General features: G+C 36.1%; 3 protein-coding genes across 8 annotated transcripts in view; 1 reads left to right on the top strand and 2 right to left on the bottom strand.

Annotated features, from left to right (window-relative positions):
- LOC143909790 (uncharacterized) overlaps positions 1-27474 on the bottom strand; it is a 743449-nt gene that overhangs the window by 558525 nt on the left and 157450 nt on the right. The window lies entirely within an intron of this gene.
- LOC143909808 (uncharacterized) lies at positions 321-3286 on the bottom strand. 5 transcript variants are annotated; one of them, XM_077428014.1, is made up of 3 exons: positions 2046-2982; positions 1585-1781; positions 321-1238 (listed from the first exon to the last, which is right to left on the bottom strand). In XM_077428014.1, the coding sequence occupies exons 2-3, from the start codon at positions 1621-1623 to the stop codon at positions 549-551; spliced, it is 729 nt and encodes a 242-aa protein (XP_077284140.1). In that variant the 5' UTR covers positions 1624-1781; positions 2046-2982; the 3' UTR covers positions 321-548. The 5 variants fall into 5 exon arrangements, with proteins under 5 accessions (XP_077284140.1, XP_077284141.1, XP_077284138.1 ...); XM_077428015.1 differs by having other exon boundaries at positions 330-1238; positions 1567-1781; positions 2041-3286; XM_077428012.1 differs by having other exon boundaries at positions 330-1238; positions 1567-1781; positions 2046-3286.
- On the top strand, positions 2138-27474 carry LOC143909801 (6-phosphofructo-2-kinase/fructose-2,6-bisphosphatase-like). The gene is made up of 8 exons (XM_077427997.1): positions 2138-3265; positions 21049-21183; positions 22037-22197; positions 23072-23461; positions 24792-25013; positions 25089-25323; positions 25400-25527; positions 25605-27474. The coding sequence occupies exons 1-8, from the start codon at positions 2770-2772 to the stop codon at positions 25707-25709; spliced, it is 1872 nt and encodes a 623-aa protein (XP_077284123.1). The 5' UTR covers positions 2138-2769; the 3' UTR covers positions 25710-27474.

Raw genomic sequence — 27474 nt, 5'->3', positions numbered from 1 at the left:
TCGAATAGTGCCAACATGCAGGATGGTCTTACAGATCAAAACAAATCGTAACATCCCCACATTACCCAGCAGCATAGCTCAGTGATTGAGCTTTTGCCTAGCACCGATAGGTCACCGGGTTCGATCCTGTCAGTTGACCTCGATTGAAAATAATTTATTCTGAGTATATTATCTGTATTACTGCTGGTCAGACTTGGATATTTGTGACTCCAAGTCGATCGTTTCCTATCAGAGGTTGCCAATTTTTCTGATTTCATTGTTGAAACGGTTCCTCTATTAAATTGACTAAAAACTATGGAGGATGAACGAATGAGACGACTGGCATGTTAATGCACGTGTTTATTATATGACAGCTGAAGACAGAGTGAGTAGTAGCTCTCCGAACCCAGCCGAGTTGGTTCCCACTCGCAGGAAGGCAACCAAACTCGACCATGTCGTATAAGCGAGCCGCCACATCACTCCCCCCCCAGCATCAGCGATACCAAAATTACAAAGAAACAAATTTTACCAAAAGAAAAAAATTATTGTTACACAAAGAGAAAAAATTATTACGTGGGGAGAAAAAAATTGTTGACGTGGGTCATCCGCTGTGTACATAGGTGTACCGCCCTGAATGGTCGGTAGATTCGAGGGCGGTGACGTCGCGAGCAGGACGGTGGCTGGTCCGATGGTCGCGCGATGCGATGCTGCGGCGGCGCCGCTCTTCCGAGGCTGATGTCGGTTGGTGGGGCGGCGGGGGCGGCAGGGGCATCGATGTGGTTGATGATACTCCGAGCTGGACTGTGAGTCGTTGTGGCTCGTGGAGGTGTTGTAGCGCTACCGCCCGTCTCGGCGTGACGACGCTCGTGGGGACGGACGGGGCCTTGATGATGATGATGATGATGGTGCTGAGGTGGTGTATGTCTTGTGGTGCTGGATGACCGTTCTATGTGTAGTGGATCGCGCATGACTCCACATCCAGCTGTCAAGATCGTCGTCTCATTCGCTCCCCCATTTTTGTAAGCACCTGTCATCGACGTTGTGGCTGGACGTCGGTAGGTAGGTAGGTAGGTAGGTAGCCGTGTCTGCTCGTTTATTGTCACCCGCGGGCCGCGACGCGTGTTGATGGCGATGGGGGCGCGGCGGGTAGCTTCCTGCCTGGCTCGGCGAGGCAGGGATGAGCGGCATGTTGAAATTGATCGAGGCTGCGTGGCTCGATGTCGGGGGTCACCAGTATGGAGGATGAACGAATGAGACGACTGGCATGTTAATGCACGTGTTTATTATATGACAGCTGAAGACAGAGTGAGTAGTAGCTCTCCGAACCCAGCCGAGTTGGTTCCCACTCGCAGGAAGGCAACCAAACTCGACCATGTCGTATAAGCGAGCCGCCACAAAACCATCCTACCCACTATGTTGTGGCAGCTCGCTATACGACATGGTCGAGTTTGGTCACCTTCCTGCGAGTGGGGACCAATTCGGCTATGTTCAGAGTAGCTACCTCACTCTGCCTTCAGCCGTCATAAATAAAGCACGTGCATCAACATGTCAGTCGTCTCATTCGTTCATCCCCCATAATGTCACCACTATTTGAGTATGATTTACATATGTACAATAAAATGTATGTACAAGTTTAAAATTCATAGATGTCTCGTTAATTTAGCTGATTCAGCGACCTACGTAATAACAAAAATGCTGTATTTTTTGTAATTGGCCAGGAAGGCGCATTTGGGGTTTACCTTTTAGGCCTTCTTGGTATATATGTATATATGGTAAACGGGTTACATACCAAATGTGAATCGCTACCAGGATAACCGCCGCTACGAAAATCATTCGCGCGGATCTTCTGTCGCACGAAAATTCGTCACACAGCAAAATTGCCTTACAGAAAACTGCCCAAATACCGCTCAGCAAATGCTATTTTATACGAGATTTGGGCAGTTTTGAGCAATATTTGGACAGTTTTCTGTACGGCAATTTTCCTGTGCGACAGGAGACCGCGCGAGCGATTTTCGTAGCAGGGGTTATCCTGGTAGCGATTCACATTTGCGATATAATCACCGAACCGTATATACATATGTACGTATGTAAAATTATTAATTTTAGGTCTCAAATTCTGACATTTATTTCTTTGTTTTGATGCGAAGCCATAGGTCGTGTTTCGGCCTGCTGAGGCCGTAACGAACGGCGCTGCGACGAAAACATGCGAAGCTTATCGATTTATTGTTGACAGCTAGTTGTAGAACCGGTCGTGTGCGGGAAGGTGCATCTCGTACTCCCACTCACCGGCCGAGGCGAGAACTGCATTCGGGGTCAGATTGCAGCACGCACTTTACAGCCACAGCCACAGCCAGCACTCTAGACTCTCGATTCCTCCCACTACGCCCACACTCCTCACTAATAATAGCTCGAAGCGTCGAGCGCGTGGAAAGCAAAGAGCACAGAGACAGTAGACAGTAGGCAGTAGGCAGAGAGAACGGGGTCTCGTAGTCTCGAAGACGTTCGTCTGATCGGGCAGCTGCGTCGGTTTTCACCGTCGGTGTTCATATGTGCGTAGTGTGCGTGGCGAGGGAGGGTCGCTCTCGGAAGGGCAAGGGGGCTGAAGCTGGAGCAGGCACTCCCCTGACGTGCGTCAAGGATATGCGCCCTCACGTGCTGCACTTCATCAGACACACCTCCTCGGACCACTTTTGCGAAGAGTAGTAGGCTGCGAAGGTAGAGCGCTTCGTTCGTCATCGGTCTTCGGTCAACGGTCAACGGTCAACTCTGTCTGGTGCTTGGTGATCGAGGATGAGCCTGGTGAAGATTTGCCAGGTGTACTTGTCGCTGGTGCTGCACTACCAGCTGGCCGTGCTCGCCTACATCATGCGGCTGGGCTACGTGGCCACGGTCGCCAGGGAGATCTATCTCGAGAGGAAGCGAGGGTCTGCCACAGTCCCCACAGTCCCCACAGTCCCCACAGTACCCGCAGTACCCGCAGTCTCCACAGCCACCACCACTGGTGACAGCTCTTCTTCAGTAGAGGCAGAGATAACAAGTGGCCCGCCCCCCTCGGACGAGCCCACGCGTTCTCATTCGAGTACGCAATTACAATCACAATCACAATCACAATCGCAATCGCAACCTGCGACAGTCGCTGGCCGATCCGCCTGCGAGGCACACGCTTGCTCCCTCGTCGACACCATCAAGAACCTCATCGCCAAGACGATGGCTCCCGTCTCCACCGAGGACTCCATGCAGAAAGACAAAGAGGACAACAGGATGAACAAGTCTGCGAAGCGATCTGGTGAGTGAACGCCAAACGAATGATATTTTCTTCCGCTGTTCGTTTGTTTTTCGCGTACAAATTTTATTATTTTTATTTTCGATACATATGTGTGTGTGTGTGTGTGTGTGTGTGTTTGATTTCGGCCAATCGGAGGGTGGTTTGTTTTTATGCCAACCAATAGGCGACGAGAATACGCTTGGCCGAAAGCTATGAAATGTCACATTTCAAATCGACGTGTGTTGAATTTTTGCACACATTTAACCCAGTTCATTTTGATGTTTTAACATAGAACTTCTTTTAAATATTTTTCGTACAATGTATGTACGTATATGTTACAGTAAAAGCGTCAAGTTTTGCAGGTGTATATATTGTCTAGTAAGTGCATACATCAGCTTTGATTTATAGCTAAAGCTTACAATGCTACATTTAACAGATACTTTACTAGATAAGGTATACCCTGGCTAGCAAATTCATGCACTTGCGCTGTTCATCAGTAAATTTTCTTTTATCACCAGACAGCTGATTAAAGTTTCGACGTTATTCTTGCAATGAATTTTATGCTCAAGAATGGAGCCGATTTTATTCAAATAACCAATGTATTTTTGGATTATTGCGCAAATTGCGATCGTTGGAATAACTGGAACTCGAATTCTCGTTAGTACAATATTTTACGTGATGGAGTTTTTGGGTGACAGATGTTCCGTGATCGAGATTTTAGTAGAATAATCAACGAACCATATGAAATAGACAATAATTAACGAGATTCAATCTACTGTACATCCGTATTATCTACGATTTTAGGTTAGCGTTAAGTTGGTTCCCGGAAAAATGCACTAAATCGTGGCGCAATTTCGAGAAGTCCTAACTTTAAAAAGGCGCTCAAGAAGAACTTGCGCTATCGAATTCCACAAAAAAAGGTGAACACCCTTGGATACAAATACCCCTTGACGCCCTTTTGTCGAATTATATTGCGTTCGTTATCCTTGAATATCTTTGAAAGTTTGGATGTCTCGAGAGTACAACTATTTGTGCATTTTTCCTGTTACCCGTAAAGTTATGCAGTTAAAGGTTGTCTCCCTGTACACTGTTACTAGATGATTTTGATGATGCACACATACTAGACAATGTATAATAGATCAGCGAGCTTTACATTCTTTCTGTAACATATATAATACTATAATATCATCGACTCAAGTGTGGATTCATCAGGCAAATACTCCAAATATGAAAATTCGAAATGTTCACTTTTTATTGAGATCGTTTTGAATGTTGGCGAAGCTGTTAATGCATTGTTTCCCAGAACATTCGAAATAGATAAATTTATTCTTTAGAAATTTTCGCTTGTGTTTAGTCACGATTCACAAATTTTGCATTTAAATTTAGTCTATTGAATATTTATGTATTTTTATTGTATTCGTACACAGTGATGCATCATTTTTTAATGTCTTTAATTTTTTAAGAATGAGTTGAACGGCTTAATCACAAACGATGTGGTTATAATCTCAAGATTTATTGCGAAAAATGGGCACTTTTGATTGATGTGATTTTAATCTGTATGTACAAGTATGTTACATATTTAATAATTATCACTTTATGTATGCACTGCAGTTTTGTTTGTTTACATGTTTGATGCTCCTGTATTGATGTTTACAACAAAAAAAGTGAAAGGATTTGGTGTTGTAACTTCGGTGTACAGGAAAATCCTTGGTATGAGGTTGTTGCCGTACTTAATTCACTCGTTCAATATCAAATAGTTTATTCTCGTTGGTTTTTACGACTTTATAATCGTCAATTGTTTACGGTGTACATATGTAATTATAATGGAGTTGTTTCATATCGATAGAGTTCAATCACAGCCATAGTAATTAGGAAATAGTTGGTGCCTGTTCGTGTCTGCTGTCAGTTGCCAGTTTTTGGAAATGTATAAATGACGATCGGAACTAATCTTTGGAATTTCTTATTGTTTTTCTAATTAACAAATAATATACAGCCGGCATATTATTAGTAGAACAAAGTCTCAATTTTTTTTGTTTAAATTGCTTATTTTTGTGAAATTAGAATACCTTTGTTGTTGACAGTAGCACCTTACGCAAATGTACATATTAATCGAGTGTTGAAATAGAACCTGCTTACTAGGAGTTTTTTTTCAATTAGCTACTTTTACAATTCAAAACAACTTATTTACTAATATTATCGAGTATTTTTATTGGAACTACGGAGAAAGGAACACCTTGAACTATTTATTGCCTCGAAAAGTTGCCGTTGATGAGCAATTTCTCTCTCTGTGTGTACATATGTATTTTGATATCTTTCACAACGAAGAACTCCTACTGTGAGAAGATGTATAGATATTATTTTTGGCTCTGATTCAACTGAACAAAAAAAAATGCATACATATAAATATGTGTACGTGTATGTGTTTGTTTTGATTTTGCATACATGTTTTTTTGTATTTGTTGGAATTTTCCACGAAACCAACTGCAAAACACTTAAACTTTCCATCGATTGACCTCTTCTACACGACGATGATAAGGGTCAATACGATTAAACGTCGTATGTATGTACTTGCTTTCTTTTTCAAAATTGGTGGCCATTTGTTATTCTGGCCGTATTGCCGGCCGCAATCTCCTTGAAAACCTGTCCGTTGATTGGTTAATTTCCTCGTTGCCATCATTTCATAATCACGTTTTCAAAATAAAATAATACCCAACTTTTAAAATGTAAACAAGGTACTAAAATCACTCTTTTTTAGATACCTAAAATAATTATAACAGGTGGAAGTGTATTCTGCAACGCATTTAAATGCGCCGCAGTAAATTTTCTTTCGAAAATCGTTTTTGGTGACAGTATTTATGTACATAAATAGTGTCACCAAATGCTCAAGTTGAATAAAATTAACGTGACATTTGAAATGTTTTCGCTTGACATATTTACTTTGAATTGTAAAACGTTCATTAATTATTAAAAAAAAAAATTAAATTAATTTTGATGGATATTCTATTAACCATTTGTATGTGTTTTCGTCAGTAAAATTAAATTTAAAAATATTATTTTTTATTTTTACTTAAATTTATTAACACCTAAAAAATCTTCGAGTGGAAAAGGTTATTGTTGATTTTTTAATTAAAAAAAAAAAGCTGATAAGTGATATTACATTCTCTCATAATAGTAGTAGTAGTAATGATGCGCAATTTTTAATTGTTATTATGAATCAAGTGGAAATTTTCTCTCATGATAATGTGTTATTAAACTGTAGAAAAAAACTACTGATAATTCCAAGAAGTTAAAAGATCATCTTTTCATATTTTTTTAAAATTGCATCATAATTTTCCTTATTTGAATTACAAAGGATTTCCAGATCACTTTTAGAAAATGGTACTTTGGACATGCACGAGTGTATTTTTGTCCACAATGCACACATGCCTGTTGCGTTGTCTAACCAAGGCCGGTATTTTAGAAAGTGAGCAAACCCGACCGGTTCTTGACCTGACATTTCAGGAAACGAAACTTACCATTTGCCAAAAGTTCATTTGCACTACTACCATGTGTTGATTTTCTTCGAAGTTGACCCAGTCAACGGGTAGGTCGTTACCCCTGAATGCTACGAATTCAAACAAAGTCAACAATCTCAATGTAAAAACCAAATGTCCAAAATCATGGTTTAAAAACATCGTACGTAGTCGTTTATCAGTCGGTGCGTGTTTGCACAGTTTATTTCAGATATCAGCAGTCGAATTTGGCCCATTTGAGCTTTGGTGTGATAATTTTGTCGCTCGAAAGTACATATTGTACAATTTGTTTTCGTGTCGATTAATTATCGTCCCATTTTGGGGGCTTGCATATTAGTTGTAATCTGCAAAAACTCAATTCAAACAATGAATTATCTTTTGGGTAAGGCTATCGATAAAATGAAATTTATGATTGTGAAGAGTCCTTCACGCTGGCTTCGTGTACTTCGACCATGAACCTTGTGGGTGTACGCTGTTGTTTCTGGTGGATTATCGTATGTATCTAATAAGTGCTGGCTTATTGTGCTTATTAGCCGGATTTGCTTAATTAATCAGATCATTCTATGCTAATCGCTCAACTAATTCTGTGAAAAATCCTTCTGTTGCGCAAAAAAATGATTCATTGAAGCTTATTGATTAAATATGACAATGAGAAACTGCATTCTACATCTTTAATAAGAATCATGTATTATTAATACCGGGGTGACACGATGCGAGTAGCTTGGAACAAGTAGCCTGGGTAAGTAACTTGGACGCTACTCGAAGCGTGGCAACAGGTGATCCAACTGTTTTTGAAGGTTTTGGACGTCCACGTTACTAGTCTAGTTTACTTGGTCCAAGCTAATCGCATCGTGTCAACCCAGTATAAAGAATTATTGTAAGTTTTTTTATGAACGTTCTTCTTTATTGGATTTTGAAGGTGAAAGACTATAAATCTACCAACATATCTAGAAAACGTCATAGGCTGGAAATATTTTTGTTTTCTATCCAAGGTTCCAAGTACACATGTTCAATGTAGATGCTCTTTTATTATATAATTTAACACATTCAGCCCGGCGCATGATTTCATACATTTGCCCATGTGGCGGCACTGTCACGCGTATTGGCACCCAATTATGCGTGACGGCATTAAATCACTTTATATAATGAGTTGTCCCTAAATATTTAGGATTTTATAGGAATTTTAGTGTTGGGGTGCTCAATGAAGTGGAACCGTAAAATTATAGTCTGCTATAGCACTATCCGCGTGGCCACCGGTGGTACACGCCGGGTTGAACGTGTTAGTTAGAGATTTTATTTAGCTCAACATATGGATAATGGTAAATATTTACTTATGTAATAATAATCTGAGACTGGAAGAGCTCTCGAAGATATCATGGAGCATGAATAGAAAAAAAAAACACGAAAGAAGAAATTTTAAGTTAGGGTGCCATCTGAGCCGGTTTGTTTATACTGTCAGTTTTTAAACCGGATTAAATGTTTCATATCATGTGGTATCTGAAGGCAAAGTTGCTTTTGAAGGCCTGGTGAACTTATGGGCTCGATCAGCTCCATATTGATAAATTGAGGTGGTAAGCCACCTCTGTTTTCAGTCGGTGAGGCACATTATGAGTGTCATACACGCTTCTTTGACAGTCCACATTCTTCAAAATAAGAATATTCACCTTCGCCGTCGTGTATTTATAACCCAAGAGTAATTAAAATTTCAGACGAGTCGAGGTTTTTTGGTACACTTTTGCACAAACGCCTTCAACTTAAACCAGTAGTATGAAAGAAATTTATTATTATCGGTCAGTACCAATTGGGTGCTTACTCAACTCAAAGTTTGATACTTACATAGTACATACACAGTTGTTTTTCTTTAACTGACAGTAGTGACAAACGAAGCCAAAATATGGGTCAATGGCATATCGGCTCGCGAACATTATTTACCTCGCTTGCAGATGTGTACGTGTGAACGATGATGAACCATTGCCAAGTTGATTTACAATTATGCTACATCAGATTGGTTCTCTCTCTCTGTTACGGCATCTACTATATCTGGTTATAGATATATACCCACTACATAGATGCGTTTACTAAAATAGCATTTCCAAATGTGACTTTATCTGTACGATCGATTTGTTCCATTGGCAGATACACATATATGTATAACGTATCTTTATAACGGTAGTTATCTCGCGGCTCGTGACGTTTTTGAATCAGATCATAAAAGATGCGTATGCTGCTTGTCAGATGTATATTGCCTGTAATAAATGGTAGTTAATTGGTATTGTTTTATCTTGTGGAATATGCCGCTATTTTTATTTATGAAGCATGTTTTTTGTTATTTTCATTCGTATGCTTATTGATTTTGATGATGTATTCTTTCTGCGTTGCAGTGTGTAATCTTCTTGCCTTAATTGTGTTGATATGTTCTGAATTGAATAATCGCTAATAATGGGTTTTTAACAGAGATTAATTTTATGCATCAGCTTCAAACTAGGCATAATCTAGTTTCTGTTGTTGTACAATTCAATTTTTTTGTGCGTATGAGATTTTTTTTTAAATTTTTTATGATGGATTTCGGTCGTATTGCGCTATTTTTTTCATGGACAAGTATGGATATTTAAAAAATAAATATTACAATTATCAGAAGTTCATAAGAATCAATTCAGGATCTCTGACGAAGACACACGCAAACACATTTCGATTGTGCGCGGACGGCCGGGCGAGCGTGCGGGGATGGAATGAGAGAGCAACGCGGGGGGTGCAATGAAAGGGCCATACGTGAGGATAGTAATAAATAATGAGCATAGTGTTATATAGTGTAGATACATTTAATGGTAATTGGACTATTCGTCACATTGGGGTGGTCACAAAGACAATTTTTGCCATGAAAATCGCGAATACACAATATTTGGCACTCAAGTTCTCGTTACTATGATAGTTATCGTTAGTATGATGGACTTTTCGGCTGCCAGATGTTCCGTTATAGAGATTTTAGTGACTTTGTGACAGTAATTTGTGACCAGTGATCACCGAACCACATTTAATATAATATTGTAACATGAGAGTGAGTATCCACTGTCTGCTAAGTGCATTCGTGGGTGAACAATAGAGACCCTGGATTAGGATATCGAGACTCAGTAAGTGACCGAACACGCTGTGAAGAATACGCTGGAGTTCTCACAGACCTTACCGTGCGTAAACAATAGACTCGCCAGGGTAGACCTTTAAGCCTTTAGACCTTGTGCCTAGCCAATAGACACAAGTTTTAATCGTATACTGAGCAACAAAAAATCACGTTTGTACGTACCGGAGCGGAGACTGCTTAATCTTCACTAAGTTTGACCCACTGAATTCGAATATGGCAATAATTTTTGTTGGTCTATTCTCATGTAAGAGATATGGGCGTGCAACTTTTACAGATTTTAGCGTTTGCAGACTTTAATTCAAAATCTAGTGTTGCTACATATGTCAAAATTGAGTATTGGAATCAATTGTTAGACGTTAGACGTTTTTAATTTTTTTATTGATTTAAAATACGCATAATTGAGCGAATTTTCAAAGTCAAAAATATATATACTTTTCGTATTATGAGCTAATTTCGTCACTTGTTGACTAAACCATGTTTATAATCCAGCTAAAAAAAATATTGTCACATTCGAATTCAGTGGGTCAAAATCAGTTTCCGCTCCGATATATTTTTTTTTGTTGCTCAGTATTATCACGAACTATTAACACATTGACCCTTTTTGAACTACATTATGTACATATATGACCGCAGAATTTAACATCAACAGGATGTAATTTATCATCCAGTGTAACATATTTTGCAATAATTGAATGATCGATTTTTGCGATAAGTAGGTATTTACTGGTCTGCTCCCACATAATCGGTGATGCTATTAGCGTTTTTGTCATAACCATATTTATTACATAGACAATGGATTTTATCAGTGAGATTACCGTTATTACAACGTATGTATAACGATTTCATAAGCCAAACTCTTATTGACTTTCTTTTGCGTAGTTAGCTCCAGCTTTTTTTAAAAATACACAATCTTATCTGTATTCATTGTGATTTAAAAATTTACAATACTGTACCACACACTGTGTAAAATGAACATGATAATTGTAGTATATATGTATAAATATTTGTATTATTTGATAGACGACCTGTATATTTGCCTGATCTCTGATCACTTTTTATCAAGTTGAAAAATAACACATGCACTGAAAATTACGTCAAAACATTCACATTTTACAGCATCAAACTTTGTACTGTTTACAGCTTGTCACAACTCACAACGCTTCATAATGAAGTATATTTTACTATCGACATTTACATAACGAGGTGAAAACAATATTCTTAAGTAAACAATATTATGTTATACATTACAAGAATGCAAAGCTGACCTGGCAGTTACAGTAAATTATTCAGAAGTAGTTAATACTTTGAAATTCTCACCATAAATCAGTTAATGATTTATTTTAAAGCACTTCATTGATTATTTAAAAAAAAATATATACAATAACACGTTTTTATATAACACGTACAACATTCTCCATATAACACGTTTCCCCATAACACTCTGTCAACAATATAGCACTATCCCATTTAAATCATTTCATGTTTTTCTTTAGAAAATTGTAATTCGCATTCATCATCATCATCATCATCATCATGACTGCAACAATCTGGAATAGGTCATAAGTGGCGCCGAAAATGACATGAAGATGGGTCGCCGAATGTGCATACAATTCAGCAAAAACGAATTCGAAAATACATTCGGTCTCGAAACAATATTGACTGAAAAAATATTCTTATGTAAAATTTTAAAAATAACCGTTTTGTTGATTTTCGGAATGCGCGTTAGACTCTGATCAGTGATCAGTTCGCGGGAGGTTTGAAACTAAGAGCGAAAACACACTGAGTGGTACGTTATGCGTGTTTTTTCTGGATACTTTTGAATATGCGAAAAAACGCAGCACCCCTAGCCCATGTACATGGTACACAGTCCCAAAAATCACCCCCTGGAGTGTTTTCGGTTATATTTTATCCTTGCTTGACAGTGATCGATAACGGTGAATCCCATATTTGAAGAAATGTAGGAGAAACTTGTCGGTTGCATGGATATGCATACCACTCAGTGTGTTATGGAACGCACGCGCGCAGCTTAGATGGAACGTTGGTCATAATTATCTGTAAGAGTTGTGTACATCGATTGAAATCAGGAAGTCAAAATAGCGATAACTAAATTCCAAAATTGTATCATAGAAGTTTTATATACATATGTAGAAGGACTTATATCGATAACCAAAAAACTTGGCTTTTCGAGGAAAAAGCTCACTGATCCATATTGGGATCTTGCCTACAGATCTTCCTTACGTTCTTGCAATATCTTATATAATAATTGTCTGGTGCGTGCGTGTGTGCGTGTGTACTAAGTACTCACTGTTAACACCATGCAACGTCTCTCTTCCTCCCCTTGGAATCGTATATCGTGGAAAGAGACGGAGCTTGTTGAGTGTTTACGAAGTACTCACTAACCATGCTCCGTCTCTCTTTCTCCTCTTGGAATCGTATATCGTGGAATGAGACGCGGCATATCACTTCGTTCACACGAGTGGTCGACAAAAGAATTTTTTTTCAAAAAAATTAATTAGATTTTAAATTATTAATTCCGTTGTTCGAATTGCGATATTTTACCGAGTGTACAATTATGTGCACACAAGCCACTAGTAATACATATGTAATTCAAATTTAATTGCGTATGTATGTACATACTTACATACTTATATTCATGCTCAGTTGACGCCAATTACATACATGGAATGATTAAACAGGAACATGAAACGTAAAGGAGGTATGTAAAAAATGACATACGTATGATTTGTCTTCTGCTGATACGTAATCTTGAACACTACTCATTAAATGGGTACCACTTTAATTAACCTTTATTATAACGTACTTTCGAAGTGCATTGTTTTGGTATTTTTAAAGTGCACCGATAATATTATGCACACATGCAATCGTGGGACTTTGAACCCAAGTTGTCTTTTAAGTGCGCAGCGTGAATGCACCAGATGACTCGCTTGAGACTTTTCCAGACTGTCTATCTTGACTAATCATTTTATGGTATTTTTATTTATGTGAACATGTATGTATTTGAAAACACTACGCGCATGTTTATTTGCACTTTTAATGTTGATGTTGTTGTCAGTAGGTACTTTATGTGCTGAGAAACGTGAGTGCTATTTTTTTCTTGCATCATTTCCTGGTTTGTTATTCTCGATGATCTTACGTCAATTCGAGTAGTCACCATGCTGAAACATTAGTATGGATTTTGCTTATTGATGACCTTGATCTCTTTTCTGAGATGGACTTTGAGCTTTGGGAGAATAGTTTGTGTAGATTTTCTATTAGTGAAATGCCGGCTTTTGCATCTCGTCATTTCTTTGTGCGAAATCTTCAGTCGTTGATTGGATTTTCGTCAAGCAGCCGGATCTTCAGATGTCTTCAGGGTTGATATAATGTCAGCGCTTTGCAGTATCTCAGCTTTGTTCGTGTTCCTTCACGCGTGCATTCACAGATGCATAATATTTTCGTCGATACGTATGTTTTGTCATTTTGTTTTTGCAGATATGAAGTTATCTACAGCTAAAGCGTTAAAATTTTACGATACAGCGATGAAAACGTTAAAACTCAGGGTCGTAAACCCATTTTAAATTGTATTTACAGTCACGCGCAAGTATGTAAGGACGTGCGATAATGGCACACTTGAATTGCATATTTGTCCATACATACGCGATATTATTGTACACCTTTCGAGATAGTTTATTTATTTTGATAAATTTAATTTTTGTTAATAATTGAAGTTATTGTTAACCATAACCCAAAAGCCAATTGCCGTAATGACAATCTGACGTCTAATTATTCTAGAAAAACGGCAAATGCTTGAAATTTGCATTCAATTTTCTTTCCTAAACGCAGGGCTCGTCTACAGACAGGGACATATCTAGATCCGAAAAAATATTTAGGCCCCCAAAAACTAAATTTTTAATACATGACATTAACACGAGGCCCAGGTGCCTTGCATTTGCTACTTACTCCTTCAAGTTCCCTTGATCACACGCAAATCTCTCACAAGGGTTTATTATTCTTCAAATATTATGCTCCTACTAGAAGGCTAAGGATTGTATTTTACTCTATTTTTGTCAGTATTTAAATATAAAAGGTCAGTATTTATGTATATTAAACGGCCAATATCCACCGTGCAGTGTACGTATGGTCAGTGTAAATAATAAAAGGCCAGTATTAATTATAACAGTAAGTTGTATTTTAACGAATGGCCAGTATTACTTTTCGGTTGGTATCAACACAAGGTTGGTACGATCTCGATATACAATTTCATCCAAGAAGCATTGCTATTAGTTCTGGCGAGTGTATTGTAGCGGCTCTACAATATGGTCTACGAGTTTTGGTCACCATTCTGCGAGCTGGGACCAACTGGGCTGCATGTTGTGTTGCAGCTGCTTTACTTCCTTCCCGCCCATCACATTAAATAGTCGTGTCTTTAACAATTCTGTCGTTTCACTCCATAAGTCCCCTTATACTATCATTTTTACTTTATTTTATTTATACTGACCATTTTGTTAGTAAAATACTGGCCGAAAACTGATGTATATACTTCTCTAAATTGATTGAAATACTAGCCATTTAAATTTGTTGCTGAAAACTTATATGTACATGTATAGCAGAAATTATGTAAACTCAAATATAATTTTTTGTGTAAGGCGCATTTTCTCTTCTTTTTTTTAATGCTAAGTTAGGCCCGTGGCGTTTTTTACAAACCTCCTTTTTGCCATTTGTCATTTGGTGAATAAAGTTCTATTTGTATTGAAAAAATATTGATCTGCGGCTTATTTTAATTCTATATATTTGTTAAGTCGGCCGCTTTAGGTTTTCCAATTAATTATTAGTAGAGTTTATAGCTTGGCTAAAAATGACTGTTGTAAAGAATTCTTGGAAACAGACAATAACTTTTGTCAAATAGTGAAGAGCTAACACTTATGTATTATTAAGCACCCAACATGAAGCGTATATGATCAGAATATGCACGGGGAAATCGAAAATTGAAAGTTGGCAACAATGCAATTCACACACTCGCACGAGTTGCAAATGTGTTGGTCTAAATATAGACTCTTTGTCGTCCATGTGTGAGAGCGCGTACCCCCCAAGTGCGTCGACATCCGTATTATGACTTTGGTGATAAAATTCATTCAATTCGCACATTTTTCAACCCAATCGTCACATCGTCTAGAATAGACCGTGGGAAAATTATCCCAAAAATAAAACCAGACGAAAACATAAATAAATAAATAGATTCTCTCACACGTTCTAAAAATACAAATTTAAAACGTGCTAGAAAGGGTAAAGGTTTGTCTTGTATTATTTATACACATAGTCGTTTTTTATCGCAATCGTACGACATTTCTTATCGATTGGTCTTACGGTTGTAATTCTTTTCGTTGCTACGTCACAATCGAAATAGTGACGATTTTTTTTTCAGCCGATATCGTGGCGTGTTATGATTTTATCGTTATTATTTATTGACGACACAATTGACTGGAATTGATTTGATTTTATCGACGCCACTGCCATTATGACCCACTCTCAATTGGCCCGAAACGTTTTTTGTTGATCTTTCAACGTGTTGGGATGATGGAGTTGACCCATTTCTTCTCTCATACTTATGAGCGTTTTTTTTACCAAGAAGATGTTTCTTAACTTCTCTATAAAAAGATTTGATTATTTTACATATATTTGTTGTTTACCAAATTCTTATTTATGTAGTTGCAAATGATGTATTCACCAGATTTAATTACAAGATTATTGTAGGTGAAGGTTAAATTGTGGGGAAAATATTGTTCATCTTTCAGCTGTTGATGCATGGAGGCAATAAGTGTCAACATTTATGTCTGTATTTCATGCTTATATAAAACTAGTGGTGCTACCCGGCTTCGCTCAGTTCCGCTTTTGACGATCTTTTCCGTTTTAACACGGATATAATAAAAGTAATTTGAAATGGAAATGCAATCTAGTAGTGAGAATACCCTCGAATCATACAAAATCTTCATTTGTTTTTTTATTAAATTTATTTGAATCGAAAAAAATATATGTATTATTTAACGACCGACCAATCACAAACGTCTTTGACCAATCCAGCCAATCAGAAATGACTTTGACGACAGCCAATCAGAAACGAATTACAGACGCCGTTTCAGTTTATACATATATGTATAAGACTAGTGTTGTGTCCGATGGAATATCATCGCATGGGTTATGGCATATTAAGCGATGCGGTGCAAACGATCGACAAGCGCCAGACAGACTGAACAACAGATTAACGACACGTGTACCTTATGCGTGCGCACTGCTCGCACTTACACCAAGCGAAATCTACACGAACTCCCGACATACCTACCCTGTATATGTTCTGTGCTTCTGATACTTAAGTTCCGAATTTAACCTTATTAAACTCGCCAGAAAGATCCAAATCAATTTTAATAATTACCATTTTAATAATTGCATCTGTGCACATCGAAAGGTTACTCGTCATCTGATGTGCAATCTATCATTCGTGAAGTCGAGAATTGAGTTTAAAGCAGCCATCCAGTTAATCTGTGGTTCAGTCTGTCTGGCACTTGTCGATCGTTTGCACCAAACCCCTTTGACCAATCCAGCCAATCAGAAATGACTTTGACGACAGCCAATTAGAAACGAATTACAGACGCCGTTTCAGTTTGTATATAAGACTAGTGTTGTGCCCGATGGAATATCATCGCATGGGTTATGGCATATTAAGTTATTAAAAATTAAAAGAAATGTCTCCATTTTGTGCTCGATCCGCACGCGGTCGTATTTTTTTCTAATACCTTTTAAATATATTTAATTGTTTAGTATGAAATAAAAATGGTAAAAAATACCTGTATGTAGGTAGTTTTTACCATTTTTTTAATTGAAATTTCCACAATTGAAAACGTAACAAGAGAAGGCTTGGCAGCAATTCGATGTTGCTCTAGTCCTGTTATTAATCCCACACCTGACTAATACTTACACAACTATGAACAGTTTTGGGATAGGAAGTGTTATAGTATGCCAAATTTCTTTCAGAAAACGTGTACGTTTTTATATCTTTCAGATATAGCAAGAAAAGGCTAACCATTCTTGTTTTATCTTATGCAAACAAGTTCATATTGAAACAAGTCTATTGTGATCACTGATCACAATATGCTGATCATTGATCAGCATTAGCCGGAGTGGTCAAAGTAAAAGCAACCTTTTACTTGTATTTTTAGTATAAAGTGTTCTGTTTGGAAATATACATATAAATTTTAGTTTTCTATTTGACATCTTACTTATATTAAACAAAAAAAAACAATTCACCATCGAAACATTTAATCGCTATGATTTCAAGGCCGTTAAATTTACCACTCAAGATAATATCGCACGACGACTTGTCTGTTGCTAGGTGGTCATTGTTTTTTGTGGATTTTTTCCCGCCTGTTTTTCAATTGACAAAATTGGCGAATTGAACGCTTAGCAGGCGATTGGTTGCCAGCTTCGGCGTCAAGAGATTCCTCGAAATAGATCAGCGTAGGGTCGCATGATACTTGCTTTATGGTCGTTTGCTTACATTTGAGTGAATCAACTAGTTTGTGTTGTGAAAGTACTTTTTACAAAGCAAAATCAAACCGGACCTATGTACATTCGTATGTATGTTGTGTGTTATCTAAATAGTACTCAAAACGTATTGGTTTTAATGATGAGATAAGGACTATACTGTTGTGGTTTTGAGCATGTAGAATAACTGAGATTATATATGTGTGTATTTACTTACATATGTGTATTTAATATGTTAAATAGCTTAGTTTTTCCAGATTCAAATGCTATCTATTCGTAGAATTGTAAATATGTATGCACTTGTAGTATATTAGTTTCATAAAGTGATCTTTTAAACATAGCCCAAACTATAAACCTGGTATCGATCAAGTTTTATGACAAATTCTAGAACCTTTTTGCACACAAAGAAAGTAAAAATACATTGTTGAGGTAGTATTTAGTATTGAGCTTAATTATTACCTTGTCTTATTTGGAAAATGAAGTAAGATGTTTGTTTTATCCTAAAGTTCCATAGTCTTGGTTAGATATATCGTATTTAATATAAGTATTTTGGTTGTTTATTAAGGTTGAGCTAATGTGGGATGTGAATGTTAATATTGAACTAAAAAAATAGTTATATATTTTCATTATTAGTAGATATCATTGCACTAGGTCAGATAATGCATCCTCTGCCAATTCTAAAACTAAGTTCATGTGCTATTCAAGTATTATAATTTCACTTTCTTGACGCGGGGTTATCTTCCCAGAGTGTGAACGTTTTTTCATTATGCTAAGTAGTTGCTGGGTGTGTCTCACAACTTGTGACGTCAAGTCAGCCCACACTGGTCTGACGATAATTTTTTTTTTGCACAGCTGTCGTCAGCACACACCCATTTTAAGACGATTTATGTTTCTTTTAACTGTTTGCTTGCAATCACAATATAATTCATACTCGACATTATTATCTCTGTTACTATTGGCCTGAAAATTAAATGTTTTAATATCGTATTTGGCTTTATTGAGGATGCTTGTTGAAAATTTATTACATTATGTTGAAAACTTTGAGTCTGGTGAACGACCTCGATTATTGACCCCCTGATACTCGAAAAAGGTTATGCGCGACAGGTTTTAACTTCTTTTTTTTCCACTTCATTCGCAATATATGTATGTATGTATATATATATATGAGCAAACAACATAGCAGTAGCATCGCGTCGTCGACCTTTTCTTCCGTTGCGTAGGTGGTTTGGTCTTATTTACGACTATTTCGGGAAGTCACATGTTAAAATAAGCTTTAAAGCTAAAAGTACATGTTTTTATTTAAAGTCTTATGTTTATTCGTCGTCTCCTGGCATCAATCGAATTTAATAAATAAATTTGACAAACACGGGTGCAAAGTACGAGCCGGGATATTTTATTGGTCTGCTGATCTTTCTGCTGATATCCGTGCCAAATTGGTCTGCTTGAGACACTTTATGGAGTGGAATCAATGGATTTGAAACTGAATTAGTTTGTTATGAAGTTTTTGTAAAGTTTATCAGGTTCGTTGTGTAGTATCAGCAGAATGAGAAAAGGTGACCCTCCTGATAGTAAGTGTAAAAGTCATTTGCGTATCAAATGCCTTGTTTACATTTGTATTGTAATCAGGGCTGAAGAGTCCGATCATTTCAAGCGGAGACGGAGTCGTAAAAATTCAACTGACTGAATCTTATTAATAGTATTACGGTATGCCTCAATTAAAGACTCAAATTTAATCCTCTAATTTAAAGACTCCAATACTCTAAGTAAATTGTAACTTAATAATTTCTTTATAAAAATCATGAATTTAAATTATATTACAAATAAATTCATTGAATTGCATATATTTTGATGTATTCTGGCCAAAACCCATGCTTCCTCCGTCTCATACTTTTTTTTTATTAAATTGATTTGTTTGTGTATGAAATTCATACACATATATTATGAATGTACTTTCTTTTTAATAATATACCTATTTCACTACCAATAATTCAATAAATTGGATCACAAGTCGATTTTTAGTAATTTTTTTAATTCCTTTAATTCTTTATAATTTGAAAACCGCTATTATTTTTATTACTAATAATTTTATACGTTGGCAAGACAAGTCAATCTAATTAAAACTGTTCAAGCTGGAGTCTGAGTTGGAGTTGGTAAATTTTGATCTGAATCCACAGCTCTGATTGTAATTGAATCAACAACGCATACATTCTACAATATTATTATTATATTTACCAACTTTTAAGTGCTTGGTTCCACGAAGAACATTTTTTAGAACAGACTTATAGTGCCTTCACAAAGTTTGTGTATTAAATCATTTTTTTTTAACTTAGTGTTTTATTTTAATTTCGTTATTAAAACATCTTACTAGTTAGAGGTATTGATGTTAATTTATAATATGTGTTTACCCATATTCGACATATCAGTGAACTTCAACCAATATCCCGTTTATTATATCCACTATCTGTTCCATTCAGACTTATCAGTATTGGCCTTACAGTATAAATCAATTAGTATTGTGTTATTGGAGGATTTTGATGTCAAAAATGTCTGCAGACAAGATCGTTTGCGTCACAATTGACGACACGTCTGTCGAATAATGATGAAGTTTCAATTTTGTAATATGCACATACTATATGCATATGTATATCAGATACTTTCAACGTAGAAAATGAAGATTCTATCCTCTTTTCAACTCCTAGGATCATCAGTATTGTTCATCATCATAGATTTCATCGATTTTCCACACAATTATCAGTTATACGGCACGTTTTTTGCAACGTGTGCTAAAGTCAGATTTGTTATTTCAAATTGCTTGTTTGTTTTCCATAATCGGCTTGATGAAGATGTAACAAGACCTTTTTCGTATCATATCTTTGTAAGTTTCAAGGAATTGAACCCGCCATACTATCTATCTCAGTAATCCGATGTCTGATTTGTAGTAATACTCAAATGAGCCCCAGGCATATGTGTGTAACTCGTTGCTATTATATTTATAAGGTCATACAAGTCATTCGGTATCAATATAATATATTGTAATTATTGAATGTCGTGTATATGAATGTATTTATAAGCAATAGACAGGAAACGGAAATCAGTGTATTCTTGTTTGGCTAGTATTTTGCTTTGTTTTTTTTTTTATTATTGTTAATAAGTCATAGCAAATTGCATTCATTGCATTCTTCTATCTAATAAAATATGATAGGATTTGTTTGAAAATTTATTATGGGTAGCTCGACAACATGTCCTTGTTTTGATAATTAAGTTTTTTAACCTTTTCACAGAACAACGTTGAATTTAAACGCGCATATCTATAAAACAGTAACATCAATACCATTACAATGTCACACATATGTTTTACAATTGTTTGAACACGTTGAATGTCATTCTCTACAATTTCGTATTCGATATACCTGTTCAAATCCAAATTTAGGTAAGTCGGCATACTTTCACAATGAATGTCGGTTTGCTGAAAACATTTGCACTGTAAAACGTGTTTGCATAGTCGTAAAGACGATCGTGTCAATGTTTTCACAAGTTTTAACTGTATTTACTTCATCCTAAGTCTGAGATATTTTCACCCAGTGTAAACATCATATAACAATTATGTTTATTCGTTTCAGTTGGTTCAAGAGTCGGAGGGTCGGCTCAATTTTCACCCCTTCTCGTCGCTCTCGTGGGTCTCCCTGCCAGAGGAAAGACACACGTGGCACACCGACTTGCCAGACACTTGAACTGGGGCGGAGAAAGTACTAAAGGTATTACAAGATTTTACCTTTCGAAAAGTTTTAATATGTATTTTCTTGATACTGTTGCGTAGGGGTGGATTCAGGATCCAAATGAAAGGCCAAAGTCGCTTCACACCATTTATTCAATGATCCTAGAGGTCCATACGGAACCACTGCTCACTCCAGAATAATCTGATCTACCGTGTGTACCTCCTTATAAAGGACAAGTTGCACAGCACAGATTCCCCGTTCCATTAATGTGTCTATTGTCTAGACCAGTGGTTCTTAACCTGGTTCGATCGAACCCCAGGGGCTCGGTGAGTCAGTCTCAGGGGTTCGTTGGAGGTCAAGACACACACCCGACTCATATGATTCGGGTGCCAAATAAGAAGGGTTCGGTGAATGCGCATATGAAACTGGTGGGGGTCAATACCTCCAACAAGGTTAAGAACCACTGGTCTAGACATTACTGTTGCATAGGGGTGGGTTCAGGATCCAAATGAAAGGCCAAAGTCGCTTCACAGAATTGATTCAACGATCCCAGAGGTCCACACGGAGCCACCGTTCACTCCTGAATAATCTGATCTAACATGTGTACCTCCTTATAAAGGACAAGTTGCACAGCACAGCTTCCCCGATCCATTAATGTGTCTCTTGTCTAGACACTTACATAAAGGTCTATCCTGGCGAGTCTATTGCTTACGCACGCACTCGCTCAGGTGTGTGAGAACTACAGCGTATCTTTTGTTCGGGCACTTGCTGAGTCCCGTTAGCCTAGTCTGGGGTCTCTATTGTTCACCCACGAATGCACTTAGACAGTTGAATCTCTCTCATGTTTCCACGTTTTAATGGCTCAATGTATTGTTTTTTTTTTATATTTTAGTTTTTGAATGCAGTGAATATCGTCGTCGTATCATGGAAGCTTATGCAAGACACGACATGTTCAGAGCTGATCATCCAACTGGTGCGGATATTCGTATGCGTAGTGCACGCAACGCCGTCGACGATGCCATCGATTGGCTCAAAGACGGCAATAGTATTGCTGTAAGTTTATTTGCGATTTACTATATTTTAGACATTGAATATGTATTCTTAAGTCTTTTAAACGTTCTTTGCTCACTTCTTGGAATTTAGATTTAATATCATATTATTCATAATATTTAGTGATTCCTTTTGTTAGAATTTGAATTAAATGTGTGGAATGAGTAAAGGTATGATAAATTATTCTAAATATATGCTAATAGATAAATTTCATTATTGTTTGAAGATTTGCTTCAAAAATACGATAAAAACTTTTCTTTCCCATTAAAAAAATTTTTTTTGTGGATTATATTTCTTATTTGTATAAAGTTATGACGCACTTATAAAAGGAAATGTTTAATTTAGATTTAGAAATGCTAACTGATCTGTAGCAGGTCAAAGTGCATTTTTTGGCAATATAATGTGCAATAGCTTAAACTTAAATTTCAATCCACGTATCATATAAAATATTAACATGAAAAACACTAGTAGAATATACATAGAAGTTTAAGGAACTTACATAAGTACACACAAACAATATTTAAATCTGATTGATTTTTAAATGCTTTTTATTATTACGAAATTATGTTCACAATACATCTTATATCTATTTTAATAGCTACTGATCTACTGATCATTTTCTATTTTACAATTTTAATTTAATTTTGTTAGTAGTCATAGTATTATATTATTCTAATGTTAATATGTACAGCATAATAATGTTAATTAAAGACTCTCTAAAGTTGATGACCTAAAGCAGATTGTGTTTAGGTAATCTGTGTGTTATATCTGAAGGGTATAGACATTTCGTTGTAATCACCGAGACTCTTGAAATCTGATTAATTGGGTCTTACGGATATGAAATATGTATATAAATATATTTAATTTTTTTTTATAGATTTTTGACGGTACAAATATAACCAAACAACAGAGAGGCGATCTTCGTAATCATTGTGTTAACGATCTGGGGATTAGAGTGCTGTTCATAGAATGCATTTGTGACGATAATGATCTAATGGAGAGGAACATTGTTGAAATTCTCGACTATTCTGCGGATTATAAAGACATGAAGCGGCCGGAAGCGTTGGACGATTTGAAAAACAAAATGAAGCACTACACAAGACAATACGAGCCGATCGATCCCGTCTCCGAGGATATCAGTTACATCAGAGTGATCAACGGCGGCGAATCGGTCAGCGCGTACAAATTGGGTGGGCCGAGAGAGAGTATGATTTTGGGATTCCTGTCAAATGTCAAACCCATGCCTCAAACTATATATTTCACAAGAGTGAGTAATTTAATTTTTTTTTACATACATCATCTTGCCAAATTTATTCACATTTGTTAGCTTTAAATGTAAGTTTACTGCTAAATTGAGCAGGGTATTATGAAAGTGGTCTAATTCAACTTATTATTTGTATGTTTTTGACAATATTTTACATTGTTTTCTTAATTCTTTTATTTTAAGTCTGGTAGCTTCGACTGCTTTTATAATTACAATACAATATACATTAGAATGCCATTTTATGTGAATACCTTTTGCATACTCATTGCTTATGCATATCATATATCATTCATTTATACATACATACATATATGGGATGTTATTCGATTTAAAAGTTACACTGGACGGTAAATTTTCGCGTTTTTTACAATGCCTTGATTGAAACTCAATTTTTTTTTACCAATTTGAATCTACTTATTACACATGATATTGAAATTTTTATATTTGGTTAGATTTTCGAGATCTGTATAGTTAAAAAAGTGATTTTTCCAGATTTTAATGTATCAAAATCTCTATGCCTATACAGTCAAAATTACTATTTTAATCAAAATAAATGTTCTTTCTAATTACTTGACATATATACATTTGAAACAATTTTTAACCCTTTGCTCGCGGCAATAAATATAGCGAACAAGCCCTTTACGCGGCACCTTTTACGCGAATTTGGCAATCAAGTTTTCGACCTCAAATACAGATTTTAATATTTACCCAAGTAACCAGATATATTAATTAACACATAAAGTATTATTTTAAACAAATAATACATTACGTGACGTCACATAAGCGAGGTTTCAGTATGGTTCCACAAAAAACTAATTTTTGACTGGTATATATTCATTTTAAGCAAATTGAATAGATGGCATTCAACTCTCAGTAATATATTCAACCAATTTTGAACCTTAAAACAGTTGAAATATGCGCATAAAAGCCTCAAAATCCCGTGCAAAGTTCAGAAATTCTATGGAAGACAGCCGCGCTACAGACTTGTCGCCCAAAGCTTCCATAGAAGACGGCCGCGGGCAAACGGTTAAGAATAGTCATTTATTGACAGGAGTAGTATCCCTAGGCTCAGTATTTATATTTTGTTTTTGGGTAAAAGTGTTTATTCAATGAATGCGATAGCTATATATAATTAAATCCAGTAATTATAGAAAATTTTACATTTCAAAGTCACTATCGTCATTGTTAGCCCGCAGATTCTCATTTTTTTACGGTGCCGACCTTATTAGGTTTATACATCTCTCGCCGTTGCCATTTTCATCCGCTCGACATTGCTATCATTGGTTTTGTTCCTCGAAATATCAATGCGATCGTCGGTGGTTGAAATTTTCAGCACGGCGAGAGCGAGTACAACGTCTTGGGAAGAATCGGAGGCGACGCCAACCTTTCGCCCCGTGGATTCCAATACGCCAGAGCGCTAGCAGCCCACATGAACAAAGTCGACGGCGCCGAAGACCTTGAAGTGTGGACGAGCGAGATGAAGAGGACAAAACAGACTGCCGAAGCAATTAACGCACCCAAGCACTGCGTACGAGCACTCAATGAACTAGATGCCGTAAGCTTCCAAAGCATATTCGCTAATTATTGTTTTTAATTTTGTATTTTATTTATACTCGCGTTATTCATGCAGGGCATATGTGAAGGATTGACGTATGAAGAGATGCAACAACGTTTTCCACAAGAGTTTGCTTGGCGGGACCAAGATAAACTGAGATACCGTTATCCCTGGGGTGAAAGCTATATTGATATGATGGCTCGTCTAAGACCTGCACTTGCAGCTCTTGACAATTCCACATCCGTGCTTTTAGTCGGACATCAGGCTGTACTGAGATGCGTGCTCGGATATTTCTTAGACGCTAAACTCGGTAATGATACATTCCCTTTTATATGGCAAATTCTATTTGCAGTCTTATTTATTAATTTGTGTTTATTTATTTCCAGATGAATTACCTTATATGAATGTGCCACTTCACACGATAATAAAACTCACAGCTCACGGACATAAATATCATGCAGAATTACACCGTTTACCGATTGAATGTGTCGACACCCACCGTCATCAACCAAAGGTCTGTTTTATTTTGAGCCCTTTTTCTTTCTCGCTGTTACTTTTAAATCTTAACGTTTTACTTATTAATTTTTACAGAATTGTTCGATTAATCGTACTTCGGATGACGCTCTTGTAACGGTGCCTTCTCACTATGACACATTACCATCATCGTTGTGGCAAAATGCAAACACCACAGCATAATTATAAGTGAAAATCAGTTTAAAGTATTATGAAAGTACATATGTATAGAATACTATTTTGCTAGTGGTGAAAAAATGAAAAATCTCAATTAGTTTAAAGATGAACAGCCATTGTACTTCTACGAGACTTGCTCAGGAATTAATTACGTATGCTTGTAGTGTAAGTTTGCACTTAAAATCTGGTAGTGTCTTTAGCCTCACACGACTTACACAATCCTTTTGAAACTTGTGAATATTGGACTAGGTTATTATGAAAACAACTTATGTAGTGTCACATTTCTAAATATAGTTGCCGTTCTGGCAAAATTCGCCACATTTTGACACATGTAATACGGCTTTAACAAATTGGCTGACGATTTATGTGTGAATTTTGCCAAAATGAAAACAATATGCATTGGGATTTGTTGCATACTACATATATTTCATCTTTCATACAAAATTTGGAATTTTTATCAACTAATTATTTGTTAACAACTGTTACTAGGAAGAGAGTACGGTAGAAATTTTTTTTATTAGGTGTAATTTGCTGTATTAGCATAACTGCCATTTTGTCGGTGATTGTATTTTTATTTAGATCAGTGATTGCATACATTCTATCGCAAATTCATATTACTTTTGTAAGTTTGTATATTTAAATAAACATGTATCTTAAAAATAATTATGCCTTAGTATGGTAGAATATTGTCAAGTTTACAAAATTCAATTATAAACTACATATGCAGTTCAAAAAATTCTTCAATATTTTAATAATGATTAAACCGGAATTTTAAAATTATATCCACAATATAATTCCGTGTATATTGTATGTTTTTTTTACTTTATTCATATGCATACATAAGAAGCGTCTCGGTAAATAAGTTAACCGAGTGCATAACAACGAAAACGCATGATAATTGATTTCTATTTGTTTAAGGTATTTGTACTTTTGGATTTCCAACATAAATAGACGTATCTCGTTTGAAACAAGTTGGTGGGATTATCTATTAATAATTTCCTTTTATTGTTAATTAAATATGTATAATTTTGACTTTAAAGTACACTGAATGTTTTTGTATGGATTGGAGACATGATTTTTTTCTTGTTGTATAAAAAATGTAAAATTTTTTAACAATTTTCCTTCCAAAATTGATTTATATGTAAATGACTGAAAAACAATGGAATGAATTAGAAAATTTGTCAATTAATTGTTCATTATATCCGATGACTTTCTATGAAAATTCAATAGTGAACATAATAATGTTTTAACGACATGTTTTTGAATGGAAAAATTTACTTTGTCATAAATTGTGAGTGCATTGTATCGATGATATGTGTACGTATTTTGTAATATTTTCCAGTAACTATTATGCGCATAATTAACACTTAATTCATAAGACTGATTTAGATATGTAAAATGAGCGGGCGCATTCCCAATAATGTGTGGATGTTTCAGATGATATGCATTCAAGTGAGAGTGTTTTATATATACATATATTGTTGCAGTGAGATTGTAATATTTTCATATGAATGTTCTGTCTTTGTGAGAATTTGACGTGTGTGGGAATGCGTGCGTATTTATTTAGCACATTATATATTTAAATATATTACTTTATTATCTCTTTAAGTTTATTTTTCCATTTTGATAATAGTTTTTAATGATAAGAAGGCGACGTGTGAAAATATTATCCTCTCGAAAACCGTAAGTTCAAAATATTGTTGAATTTTAATATTTCAAATTACTTTTGTAATATTAATTGAATAAAATTATAGATTATTACTTTGCAAAC

Source organism: Arctopsyche grandis, chromosome 3, assembly GCF_051622035.1.
Source record: "Arctopsyche grandis isolate Sample6627 chromosome 3, ASM5162203v2, whole genome shotgun sequence".
Classification (NCBI taxonomy): Eukaryota; Metazoa; Arthropoda; class Insecta; order Trichoptera; family Hydropsychidae; genus Arctopsyche; species Arctopsyche grandis.
The sequence above is the reverse complement of the archived record's forward strand: the minus strand, read 5'-3'. Positions and strand labels throughout refer to the sequence as shown.